The following is a 13,613-nucleotide window of genomic DNA, read 5'->3' on the forward strand; positions in this document are numbered from 1 at the left end:
ATGATGGAAGTTATTTTTCATGTAAAGCCAGCAGCATATTATTTTTGACCAGAAAGTCTAGATTTGATTTTGATTGCCACCAGGTGTTATGAGCTCTATTTCCTTTAGCACTGTCAGAGTAACCCTTCCCCACAGTGGAAGGTAACCCTTCCATTTCTCAGTGAGGACTGAAACTCTTGTAATCTGAGAACTGAGGTTGGTTTTCATTTGCCTAAAATGTATGTTTTCTAAGGGAAACAATGTGCATGCTTTGTAAGTAGAAAGAAGCAAAAGGAATAGTGAGAAAAATATCCTTTTACAATCCTGTGGTTGCTTGGTCCAGCAGGGATGTCACACCCATTGGGCTGCAGATCTCCAGCACTGAGAACATATTTAAACACACGTGTTTTGATTTCCAAAGGCTTAAAGTCAATTGCTACCCAGCATTCCACTCTCAACACACTTTATTCTAGAGCAGAACTAAAGAAAGGAGTTTCTTTGGCTTCTTAACACCTGCAAGAAGAAGCAAAAAAAAAAAAAAAAAGGAGATAAATAATGAAAAAAAAACCTTGAAGGAGATTTCCCCACCTGGAGTGCATTTCTGGTTGTGCTTTCAGCTGCTGCTGCCCAGCTTGTGGGGGCTGTTGGCACGGAGAGTGGGGCACAGCTGGCACCTGCTGCTGCTGGGGGAGCCCCCCCTGGCCCTGGGCTGGGGGCCCTGCTGGCTGGGAGGGATGGAGCTGGGGCTGCTGCTGCTGCTGGGGCTGCTGCTGCTGCTGCTTGTACCGAGACAGGCTGAAGAACAGGCCCAGGATGGCCTTCAGATTCCCATTCCTGATTTCTGCAAGGCAAAGGGGAGAAGGCACTCGTCAGCCACCAGTGGGGCTTCTCCCTGACAGCGCGGTGGGTCAGCCTCAGCACCCCCAGAGTACTGTCTGAACTGAGCTCCTCTGGGATACCCTCTAGGATAAGTTTCTTTCTGCACATCTAATTGGCATTACAGTTGATTGCCAGTGAGCACCAAGGACAAATAAATAACTAATCTCTCCCCTGCGGTGACTGAGCAATATCTCACATTTCCACTGTGTTAAATGCCAGTGTGCTTAAAAAGCAAGTCCCTTGAAATCTTTCCTTTAAACAAACAGAACCCAAAACAGAGGCCCCACAACAACAATTGTATTAAGGGCAGCATGCTGTAAATGATTTCTCAGTCCTAAACTTGCACAAGGAGGAAACTACTCCATTCTCACACTGGCATCACATCTCAGTATTTTGATATTTCTGGAATATCAAAATAATCGTTTCCACTAAGAAAATTTGATGCAAGTTTTGCACTAGAAAATGTAGTTATTGGCTGACATAGCTGTATTCAAACATAATTACCAGCTTTGATACTGTCACAAGCTGGTAAGGGATGGGCACCCAATTTACCTAAAGACAGCTTGGCAGTCAAGGTATAAACTTTTCAATTCCTGAATGCCATCCTGCTCTTCTATGCAATATCAAATGCAAAAATATAAAAGCAAACAGAAATACAAAGATGAAGAGGTGTATCAGACCACACACTTAACCACTGTATCATAATTAATACTCCAGAGGGCAAATGCTTCCTTGCAGACAACCTTAACGTGCTGTGACTTAATTATTTAGCATGTTTAATTTCCTAAATTAAAAAAGTGAATTAAAAAAGCTACAATCAAACAGCTCAACTTGTGCCTGTGTTGTACAGATCACTTGAACTAAAAGCTGACTGTTGCCCTGTGAAAAAGTAAGAAGAAAAGGACATGAGTAAGGCAGTGGCCAAGCACAAAGGCAAGAAGCAGAATTTTCATTTGTTTCCAGTTCTGGCTGAAAGGTTGCTCCGAGTTTGTGATGGGCCCCACTCCATCCCTTACTCCCTCTCCCAGCCACATTTCTGCTCACTTTGCTCATCTTTGCTGTATAAACAAGCTTCTGCTCCTAATCCTAAGCACTTCACCCAGCAGATCTGAGGCTCAAGGTTTAAAACTGTTCTTTACCCATTCTGTACCAGCTCCCAGCTTTGGTCTCCTTGTCTACCTGCACCTCAGTCTACTTTCCCTTCCCAGACACTGACATAACTTACTTTCTTTCTGAAATTTGTCTCAACCCCTGCCCACGACTTCAGAGAATATTAGCCCTTCTCTAAGTGGCCCTGACCCAGGATATTCCTTTCCTCTCACACTTCCCGACTCAGTTTCCCCAGCCATTTTTCCTTCCCTGCAGCCTGGTCCCTCCATCAGTGCTGTCTCCCACCAGTGACCCCCAATCCCTTGTTTAAAGGATCATCATTCCCAGGGCCCTCCAGCAGCCATTTTCAGCCTTCCTTTGTTTTCTTGGCTAATTTTGGTCTCCTCCTGAACAGTGGGGTCCCAATTAATCCTGCTGTTCCCCCTTTTCCCAGCCCACTCCTGCTCCCATGCACAAACCCAGCCTCCTCTCCCTGCACCAGGCAGGTTCCTTCTCTAATCTGCAGGTTCTCTTCAATAATCTCTGTTTAGCTTAGGAGGACAGGGGTGGAAGTAAAACAGACACAAAATGCAGCAGAACACAGTAAAAAGGATTTCCTTATCTCCAGCAAAGAACTCGAATTATCCATGGGAGCTGTAAGGAAAGCAGCATCCAATCACAGGTTGAAGCATAACTAAACAGATCCAGAGGCACTGGGAAGCTTAACTGCACAAATACAGGTCAGATATAAAAGAAATTACCGTGGACCTGCTTGTTTAAATTTAGCTATATGTAACTAGAAATTGATTTCTATGTGAAGTGAAAGGCAACTATAACAATAACCCACCTACTGCCTGTGTTGCTGCCTGTTTTCTGCTGTATTTATCAGAAAGGCAACCTGCTTTTGACCAAATAATCAAAAGAAGAACACTTTTAATGAGTTAAAGCAATCTCTTCCCCTCTGGATTTGAAAAAAAAAAAAAAAATTTAAATCAGACTTTCAGTGGTACCTGTTTCTTTTATCTTAAAAACTGAGGTAATCCTGGCAGTTCTACCTCACATTTCGTACAAAAGGAGTATTTCAAAGACTACTTCAGCCTCACTGCACTCTGCACATCAGCAGAGTCTCAAATGCTTCCTGCTTCAAGTCCTCTCCAGCCCATGGGCAGCTCCAGTATCATACTGACCTGGATAAGGACAAGGATGTCACCCAGCCATTCTAAATGTGGAGCCAAAAATTATGGTCCTGGATACTGGAAACAAACACTCCAGACACTTGAAACCGGAATTTGGTTTTCAAAGGAAGCCCCCAAATCCACTCTTCAGAGATTTCCATCCTAGGATATCCCTGCTGGTGCTTGTTTACCCTACATCCCTGCTCCAGGATGTGTTCGGCTGATCATTATCCAGCTCATCTGTCACCCAAAAGATGTGCAGCTGCTTATGTGTGATATCAGTCTGAGTTTCTAATGCACATTTATGTTCTCCAATACCTTCAATATCTTGAGAGCAATGAGATATTGTGTGAAGGAGAGCAAGCTTCTCTGGGCAGTTGCAATTCCAGGAGACTAACACAGGTCTAAGGGCAGGGGTAGTTCAAAGAATGAATAATAAAAAATTTGCAGCAAGAAGTGAGTTTTCAATAGTTTTCTTCAGCAACTAGAAATGGAGATTTATATTTTTAAGAATCTTTGATAAGGGGATGCCTTTTTGCCTTCACGTTTCTGGGGAAGGGGAGCCTCTAGTGATTGCAGATCCTCAGCATCTCCACTGCATAAATCCATCAAAACAGACTCTGTGTCAGTGGCACACACATATCAAAGCAGGATTTTTCAACACTAGAAGGATATACACGTGCAGCCCCAAATTATTTCAACATTTAGGAGTCATCCAAATTCCAGTTTTGAGTCATTAACTTCCCTCCACACTGAAGCTGCACTGTTGAAAAATACGTGCTCTTAACAAACCCAGGGGACTTCAGTGATTATTCTCGTTTGGAAGCAATCACAACCTTTTCCTTCCTCCTAGATGAGGATCTGCCAGTGAAGTAAATAAAGTTATTTGCAGTTGACCTAGCAGGTCTTGGCAACTTGCACAGAAACACTGGCTTGTTTGGTAACAACATTCCTCACTTTAAATGGTTCTGTGTTCCTCAACACAGTGCTGGAGCAACTAGAAAGAGAAATTCACTTCACTGCTGCACTCAAGTCTTTTACCTTATTTTATAAAAATATATTCATTCCCTCCCCTTCTCTAGTTGTCACCTTCTTCCTTCAATGTTAGTGGTGGAGCCAGTAAATGCTCTCATTTATGTGCTGGCAGCAAACATTACTGGTCCCTTCTTAGGTTCCATGTGATTTAATACACTAATTCCTAGATAGTGTAACAGTAAGGCAGAAATCCCGAATCAGGGAAGCCATGGAATAACATGTGTGCTGCTGGGCCTGCCCTGTGCCTTGGCAGGAGAGCCATGGGCATTAATCATGCTGTCCCCTCCCCAGTGTGGGCAGCACCACACTGCCAGCTCTGTACACCCAGGCACTTTTCTCATCACTCACCTGCCATTCCACTTGGACTTTACCTTCTAGTGAGACAGCTAAATAATGTGAATGTATTTTTACAATATTTCCATGCTAAGGTCAAAATTGGCCTTTACAACTGACTCAGCCACATTTTCTTTTTACTCATTTCCTGGCAAAAACCAAGTTTTCTGCTGTTTGAAGTTTTAGCTCATGCTTTCTTTTCTTGACATGAGAATCCTTCTGATTATAACCAAGCAACTGAGGTGTGTAATGCTGGCAGCACTCAGGTGGACCATAGTAAAGCCTCTCTTTGTAGGAAAAGTTTTGTTATTGCTGTTCTAATGCACCTTAGGAATACACCCAACATTCAGCCTCCTCTTCTGCTAGCTGTAGTGCACTCAGGTTAGAACACTAAATATCTGCTATTTTGGTGCAGTCTCCTCCTCCACACTAAGTTTGTGAAGAGACTCAGTCATCAAATGTAACTTTGATGTCTCACCTGATGCCACACATTCAATTATGTGTTCTGCAAAGCACTGATCGAGATGTCATATCATATATTCAGCTACTGAACACAATGCTTTTCCAGCATATTTAAATGAAAATACAAATGAAAGCTGGTGCTGATGATGACAGAAATCTGTTTGATCTCTTAATAAGATAATAGCTAAACAGCTTCTGAGCCAACAGGTACCACACATCCTGCCATAAAGGAACAGAGTTAACCTAGTTTGGTTTCAGAAAATTCTGATGCGCTTCAAAAGCAGAGTGATTAATTAGAGGTCGAAATGTCTTTTGTTTTGCTTTGACTCAAACATTTGGATTTGATTGTTTTGTGCACTTGGAAACAGGAAGCAGGATGGTTGTTCAGGTAAAAGAATAATTGAAGAATAAGGAAATAAATTTTTTCTCTGAAAAGGCAAACAACTGACAGCAGTTCACTTATATCTGTAAAATACATACTGATCAATGTGCAAATTATAGAACTGAGATAAGAAATTTCTGGTTTTCAACAGAAAGTAGTGAAGAAGTGACTGAACTCTAATTTGGTCTCAATGATTACTTTTACAAGTAAGCTGTGTAGAAATTAGATACATATTTTATCTACCTTTCAAACTGAGATGGGGAAAAAAGAAATAAAGATTGTCAGAAATTTAAATTGACCTTATTAATCTTCCATTACACTCCATGTTCTAGTTGCAATCACAGGTAGCAATTCAGGTTCCTCATTTACCATGGAATCCTAACCAACCAATGGACTCACCTTCTGCTGACAGCCCCTGGATGTTTATCCCCTTAGCAGCCAGGAAACTCAGGCACGCATCTATGTTCTCAATCTGTTCAAGAACAAACAAAACAAACAGGAAAAAAGGAGACACAAAAAGAAAAAGCATTGTAATAATTATTTACTCCCATCCACTGCCACCCTTGAGTGCGCTCAGTCTTTGCATCCCATAAAAAAGTCCCTTTGCTCGTGATGTGGAAACCATAGTATGAAACTCTCTCAGTTACTGAGGCCCTAAATGGATTATTGCATTGATTATAAACTGGCTGTTCCACGGGTCAGGGCTTTCTGTTATTTGCATCTGCACGAAGCAGGTTAGCTCCAGCCCCAGTTTCTTACGCGAGGGTCAAGGATGCTCCGCGCCAGGATTCGTAACCTACAACAAGCGCAACAAACACGAAACCGAAAATAAACATGGAGGCCGTTTGTTGGAGGAGGCAGACTGCCACTTGCTCTGAAGCTGGCAGCTGGCAGAAGTTTCCAGCCCCAGCAGGAGCTGAACACAAGAGCTGTAACTGGAAACTGGAATGCAGAGCGCATTCCCTGCGGCATTCCCCACAAGGCAGGAGCACCAGGCCAGGCCGAGCATTCCTGAGGGCACCTCCTGCCCCTCACACAGGTGGACAATGGGCACAGCCTTCATGGGACAAATCAGCTTTCACCAGGCAGGGACTCCTGCACAACAGCTCTGCCTGTCAGGTGCTTTACACAGCCCTTGCTACACACAGACTGGACTCAAACCTACCTAAGAAAGTGAACTCCAGAGGGGCTGAACGAGTCACAAATGTTTTCCACTCCATCTCAACATTACAGTAAGAATCTTGGAGCAGCCTCACACCTGATTTCCCACCAAGCTCCCACTGAAGCTCTGCTGCCATAACCAGGAGATGCAGGGAGATGCCAGCCCCCAGCCCAGCCCAAAGCACTTCCATGCAAACGCCTGAGCTTGGACACCTCGAGGGGCTGCAAGGAGCATTTGAGGAAATACCATGTTTTGTGTGCAGTTACACCAAAAACTCTTGGATGATACTGTTGAGCAATTCTTTTATTTAACCATGGTAACCAGCAACTGATAAAAATAAGTATTTGCGTCTGAACATGTCTCAAACATTAATTTATTAATTCCTTTAAACATTGCAACCAAACACTGCATCCACCATATGGATAAGGAAGGAGACAGACACCAAGCCCCAACCTTGGTCTAACATAACTACCTTTATTCTGTGGAGCACGAGACATCAAAAGGAAACATGAAAAATCCAGCTGCCCTAGCAGCTCCTGCCTGCCCTCAAAAAAAATACACAGCTGAGGGCCAAGGCAACAGTTTAGAACTTGAGCTCCCAGCACTGACCTGAGCTCCTTGCCCTTCTCAAAGTAATAAAAAAGGACCAGGGAAGCTGCCAGGAAACCTCTCACATGGACTTCTCTCAGGGCACATTAATTTATTGTCTTTAACTATAACAATAAAAACATTTTCTCCTATCAGGGGTAGAGGTTAAGTTATTGGCATTGCTGAACTGTGATTTCAACAATTAGAAACACTTTTATCAACCTCATTATACTTTGAGATATAATATAAAGTACACAAAGTATATAGCACACTTTGAGTAAATCATATACTCCAAAAGCCAGAGAGGGACCAAAGAACACATTTCCTGTACTGCTCAGACCTTAAGGCTTGAAGCAGGGTGCAGTTCAAAGGTTCATTTATCCACAGTTCAGTATGATCCAACAGCCAATTGACCCATTTCCTTCTTCAGTACTCAACAAGCCTTTCAAGTTTCCAACACGGCTCTTTTATTGAGGTGATTGGCAACTTGGCTGGAAAACCAAAGTTCACCTTTTCAAGAATAAACACCACATAAAAGGATCGATCCATTCCTACTACTTGCACTTAACAAGCTGCATCATTCCAAGAACACTTCCAGACTTCCACAGCTGTGGTAGATGCCTCCTCTCCAAACCAGCAGGTTAGTGACTAAAGATAAGCAATATCTCACCCTCACTCCAGATCTCCAGCAGCTCTCTCAGTCCTGCTCTGCCTGCTTCTCTTCCCAGTCCCCTCACCTTTGATAAACTCTCTTTCAGAACAGAGAGAGGCACAAGATTAGGATTCACATCTGGGTAGTGAGCTCCTCATCCATGTCCTCATTCTTGGTGCTATACAGCAATCTTCGGTGATGTCCTAATCTCATCGTCTTCAGATTCAAGGAGTCCCCTTTAAAACAATTCTATTTCTCCTGTGGCACAACCCCCCAGTTTTTCTGAGCACTGTGGCCACTGAATTTAGGTAAATCACTCCCATGCTCAGACTGATGGATGGCTCTCCATCACAGGTCTGTATCTGAACCATCGGCTGAGCAACCTGGAACCTCACTGCCATACAAAAGGTCAGATGGATGCCTTGCCACACCAGTGGTAATTCCTGGCTAAAAGCTGTGAGGAACAAACAGGGGCTCTTGGTGGTACGGGGCTCTACTGGTATGGAAAACACCCTAATCTCATCAGGCATGACAAAACAAAGTGGGAGTAACAGCGATGTGCAAAGCTACACCCTTCACATTCAGAAAATAAAGAACTAGGAGAAGATCCTGTGGGGATGTACAGCACTGCACACATGAAATTCACTAAAAGAATAAAACTAAAAGATATAAATAAAAATATATAAAAACCTGAAAGATATAATGACTGTCTGAGATTTACACAGTGACTGTGATACTAACATTACATGGCAGCATGGCAGGAATGAGAGGAATTGGTTGATTTTGAAGGAAAAATAGAGCTCGAAAAGGAAAACAGAAGAAAAGGAGAAAAATCCAAAAACGAAGTGGAACACTGAATGCAGGACTGTGGCTGAAATTATCAAAATTTACTGCTGGTAAGAATTCAAGGTCCTTCCCATCCAACAATGGCTGAGTCAAGAACCCTGACTTGGCTGAATTAGTCTAATGCATCAGAAATCCTGTTGCTGTTTGAAGAGATGACTTCCCAGCAATGCTACATGTCATGAATTTCACTCATAAAAGCTCCAAAGAAGAATTCCTGCCCTGGCCTCTGCTGTATTAACTACTAATAATTCAAAAATATTGTTTTATGGAGAAACATGACCCCAGTGCAGACAGGGCTGGAGACAAGCAAGCCATGATAATTAGACCATTTAGATGTGTGTAGGATACAAGTGAAGTTTCTGGATAGATCTCAGGTAGATGGTAGGAAAAAATTCTTCCCTGTGAGGGTGGTGAGGCCCTGGCACAGAACTGTGGCTGCTCCACCCCTGGAATTGTTGGAATTGTCCAACCCTGGACAGGGCTTGGAGCACCTGGGACAGTGAAAGGTGTTCCTGCCCATGGCAGGGGATTGGAACACGAGGGTCTTTAAACCCAAACCATTCTATGATTGTAAGCAAAACCCCAAAGACTCTGCATCCTGGTGACTCCCAGCACAAAGTACAGTTAAAGTACAGTTGCCTGCCTGTAATCACAGCATTCAGCAGCAAATCATCACCCAGACTCTACAGGCCCCTTTTCTGCCAAGTCCATATTGCTCAAACCCTTTAAGCAGATGTGAAACGACCAGATTTGCCAAAGGGGAGTGGATATTTTCTGTTGCACTGTGAGCTACAATTGTTTTTTTTGGCCAACAATTCTGATTTCTCATTTGCTTTGTCAGCAACGTTTAACATAGCAGAAGCAAAGCAGGAAAGATGGCAGCTGGATGCTCTCAATCCCTGCCTACCCAAAACAGGGGAAAGCTGTGCAAAAGAAGGAAAACCAAGCACAGCCACCCACAGTGCTTATCCCACTCAGAAACATTACTGGGGTATCCCAAACTAAGCCTTATTAAACCTCCCAGACAAAATATTCAAATTAACTTGCAATTTTAGATCATCACATTTAAACTATTTCAGGAGTAATCTACTATCAACATGTGCTATCAGTCCCACATTCTTTTATGATGGGTATTCATCCTGAAATGTCCCTAAATGCCAACCAAGGACAGCAGAGCCCACACCAGAGGGGCTGGCAGCCTCTGGGGCTCCTCCTCCTGCTTCCTTCTAATTAGGAGATTATGAGGAAAACAAACTGCAACAAGGCTGTGAAATTCAATTTCTGCTCAGACATAACGTATCAAGTACCATCATTCTCATATTCAGAGAAGGAAAAGCCACCTGAAAACTCCCTCTTGACATGAATAACCTGACAAGGTGGGAACAGGAGTCACCACGGCTGAGTGCTGCACATGGAGAACTGCCCAGGACCAGATAATCACACCAGACCTTGTGCAGCAATTTCAATTTCTATTCTTGCCAGTGCTGGAGAGGAAACATGCCCTGGCCTGTATGAGCAGAACAGGATATGCCAGAAACAAATTTAAAAAAACCCCAAGCCAAAATATCCCCATCCTGTAGCCTATAAATGGAGAGCCACAGGTGGGCACTGACGTGTGGAACACTGAATATCTCAGACAAAATCTGAGTATGGACACAGCCCCAGCCAAAGCTGTTTGTCCAACACACAAGCTGAAGGATAACTAGAGCTGCCCCTGGCACAGACACGGGTGTTTTTCTAAACAAAAAACAGAATTAAACTCGTTGTAGGCTCCTTCACTTGCAAACCAGGGGAGGTTTCTCATATTGTGATGCAAGACCTCTGCTCCCAACTTTTACAGTGATAAATGGGGAGTTTTGATGAGCTTATCCAGAAAACTCATTTCTAATACTGAAACCAGTGCTTATGCAGCCTGTGGCTCAAATTTATGTGTAGTATATTAATTTTCAAAAGAAAAAAGAATGAATTCACATGGAAGTTTTTAAGGTCTCACAAACCTTTATGCAATATTCCAGCTGACTTCACATACAGTGCAGAAACAAGGAAATAGCCTAAGAAACACAAGCTGTTCCTTGGGACAAAATTTATTCCTTGTCTGTACTTTTGAATAAGGCATTTACTCTCATATTTTATATCCAAAAGTTTAGAAAGAGCCTTAAAATCTTAAGTCATTACACTGACAATTCTTAGAATCCAGGAGTTTTGGGGGAGGAAGGGCTCTCCATTGCAATAACATCTCATTTCCTCTATTTCCTAAATATAATTATATATAAAAAAACACCAAAGCAGAATTGCAAATTCCATTTGTCCCAGAAGGATAGAAATACTAACTCTTATTGCTCTGTTTAAAATAAATCTTCATTAGCAGTTATCCCATTCAAAATGTATCTTTTTAAAAAGAAAATAATACATCGCTCCCAGCGTTCATCTGCTGCTCCTGACTACTTGGATAAAAATGTCTCCCAAAATTAAGTTTCAGGATTTTGACAGAACTTGCTGGGTACCTTAAAAATAAAATAAAAATAAATATAAAATAAAATAAAATTTAAAATAAAATAAAATGGTAAATGAAGCTAGTCTGTATTCTGAAGCCAGGTTGTGGCAGATATGCCCACAGGAAAAAAAATCTGCTCAAATATACATGAAGAGTTGAGTGCTCTCTTAAAACTGCCATACTTTGGGTTTTTAAAGACAAGGAGAGTTTGGGCATTAGTCTAAAGCTGGAGAACCAGCTTAACCCTCATCTCATGCATCCTCTTCTCTTTGACCCTGGTAAAACCTTTGCTATCCTGCGTTTGCAGCTCTTCCTGCAGAAATAATGGGACAAATACTCAACATTCCCTCCCAACATGCCCAGTGTGAATAGAAATGAGGGCAGCAAATCCCACAGAGCTTCACACTGGCCAAATTCCTGATGACAACAAAGGGCATCCAAGGGGCACTGGGTGCTGTGCATGGATTCAGGCCATCCAGGGCAACTCCCTGGTTTGCCAAAGCTGATCTGCTCAGGGACAGACACATGGAGGGTGGTAGAAATGCTCCTGATTCACTCAGCTTTCTTTCAGGTTTGTTTTTTCAGGTTTATTTATTTAAAACTGACATTTTCCTATGGGGAAAAACAAAAGTAAAGAGCATTTTCTTCGAAAAATATTCTTGGAAAGGTTATTTTTTTATTAGCTCTTCAGAATCAGACCTTTGAAAAGTTAAAGTGGATAATTTGTGAATTTGGGTTTGTGAGATGTTCTAAATTATGATCAAGCAACAACTTTGCAAAACAAGTATCAACAAAGAATCCCGCCTCTGGAGAATCATCAATTTAGGATACAGATGAAACTCTCTTGACAGTATTTTAGCACATACCACAATAACTGTATTTCTTGGCACTGAATCTCTGTCCCTGTGTACCGAGAAGAGGAAGAGCTGGGGAGAAGCCATGGCTGTGCTCAAGAAGCCCATCATTAGGACAGCAGTGACTCCCATGGATGCATTATTCCCACCTTCCTGGCTGCCCATGGAAGACCCTTTTCCATCTGGGGCTGCCGGCTACAAGTTCTGTTCTGTCCAACTGGGAAAGGGGGAATGGCTTTAAACTGGGAGAGAGCGGGTTTAGATCAGACATTAGGAAGGAATCCTTCCCTGTGAGGGTGCTGATTGCCCACAGCAGCTGGGGCTGCCCCTGGATCCCTGGCAGTGTCCCAGGCCAGGCTGGACAGGGCTTGGAGCAGCCTGGGACAGTGGGAGGTGTCCCTGCCCGTGGCAGAGGGGTGGGAGCCAGGTGGTCGTCACAATCCCTTCAACCCAAACAATTTCATCATTCTGTGATTCAATCTCAAATGACACCAATATCTAGCAAAGGTGGACTTCTTCCTAAAAGATCCTTGAAATTTACACAAACCAATATTTTCCAGAGTGCACAAATGCTCAGAAGGAAGGACTGACACCAACACCACCAGTGCACCAAGGGCAGGCTGCTCTGTCCTCAAACACCAGCTCAGATGCTGAAGGCTCTGTGTATCAGTAACTTGAACTTGCAGCAGGAATCCAGAATTTAATGAAAGTGGTTCAGAAAGCACCTCCTGCAATGCAGGCTCGGACAGTTGTTCATTCCTGAAGGGTCCCTGGGCAGGAGCTGTGGCCAGAGCCCATTCCCAGCACTGAGCTCCCTCCCCACTGGCATTCCTGTGCCTGCAGCCCTGGGCTCCCAGCCTCACCTGTTCCCAAGGGATTTATTTGTTCCAGGGCCACCAACACACATGTGCCCCCTCCTTCCTTGCACCTGGGTAGCATCTCCTACTGAAATTCCCCTGCATAACTGCCCAGAACAAGTGCAATAATACCACTTGTGTGTGTAAAAATAGCTCTGCACAAAACCCAGAAGAACAAAATGCTCTGAATATGCACTACCACCAAGGAATAGCTAATTAAACAACCATTATCACTCATTACACTGTACAAGCAATGGCTGCAAATGAAAGATCTATGACAGGACACAGACACAAAAAGTTTATTTCTCTGGACTGTTGAATTCTTTGTGACAGCTATGATCTGTTTTCACAGATATGCCACAGTGAAGAGCTTATCACTGCATCTCCCATAAAAGAAACACCCAGGCAGGAGAAGTAATTTCCATACAATCTCAATCCTTCAGCACCAAGCTAAAGGAGAATAATAAATTAATTTTTACTTCTACCTGTCCTCAAATCAACCAAACTTTTTCTTGTTAGTTAGAAAAGGTTCTCGACCATGATTTCACAATTTTCCCCATTTTTGCCAAGCACAATAAGAAGCTGTGTGTTTGCAAAGTATTGCATAAAAGGTACATTAACGTAATAATTTTATATCAGCAATGGTCATGGCAGAAAATTATGTTAATGGTGCTTCCAGACTTTGGTGTAGGTGTAAATATATAAGTGGAAGCCACAGACACCCCCATATACACATGTGGAGTGATCCTGGCCCCTCAATCCATTTGCTGTTTCATGAATACAGGGTGGGCGGAACCATAAGTATTCAAAATGCAGTAATTCCATT

General features: G+C 42.9%; 1 protein-coding gene across 5 annotated transcripts in view; it reads right to left on the minus strand.

The window, feature by feature from the left end:
- The window catches only part of NAV2 (neuron navigator 2), a 203,526-nt gene that overhangs the window by 125,400 nt on the left and 64,513 nt on the right, over positions 1-13,613 (minus strand). For all 5 annotated transcript variants that reach the window (XM_063158172.1, XM_063158176.1, XM_063158175.1 and 2 more), the window contains 2 exons: positions 5,734-5,806; positions 568-820 (listed from right to left, as the gene is read on the minus strand). In XM_063158172.1, the coding sequence (XP_063014242.1) occupies positions 568-820; positions 5,734-5,806 (326 nt within the window). The remainder of the gene's footprint in view (positions 1-567; positions 821-5,733; positions 5,807-13,613) is intronic.

The sequence above is a fragment of the Melospiza melodia genome, chromosome 6 (genome assembly GCF_035770615.1).
Source record: "Melospiza melodia melodia isolate bMelMel2 chromosome 6, bMelMel2.pri, whole genome shotgun sequence".
In the NCBI taxonomy this organism is placed as follows: domain Eukaryota; kingdom Metazoa; phylum Chordata; class Aves; order Passeriformes; family Passerellidae; genus Melospiza; species Melospiza melodia.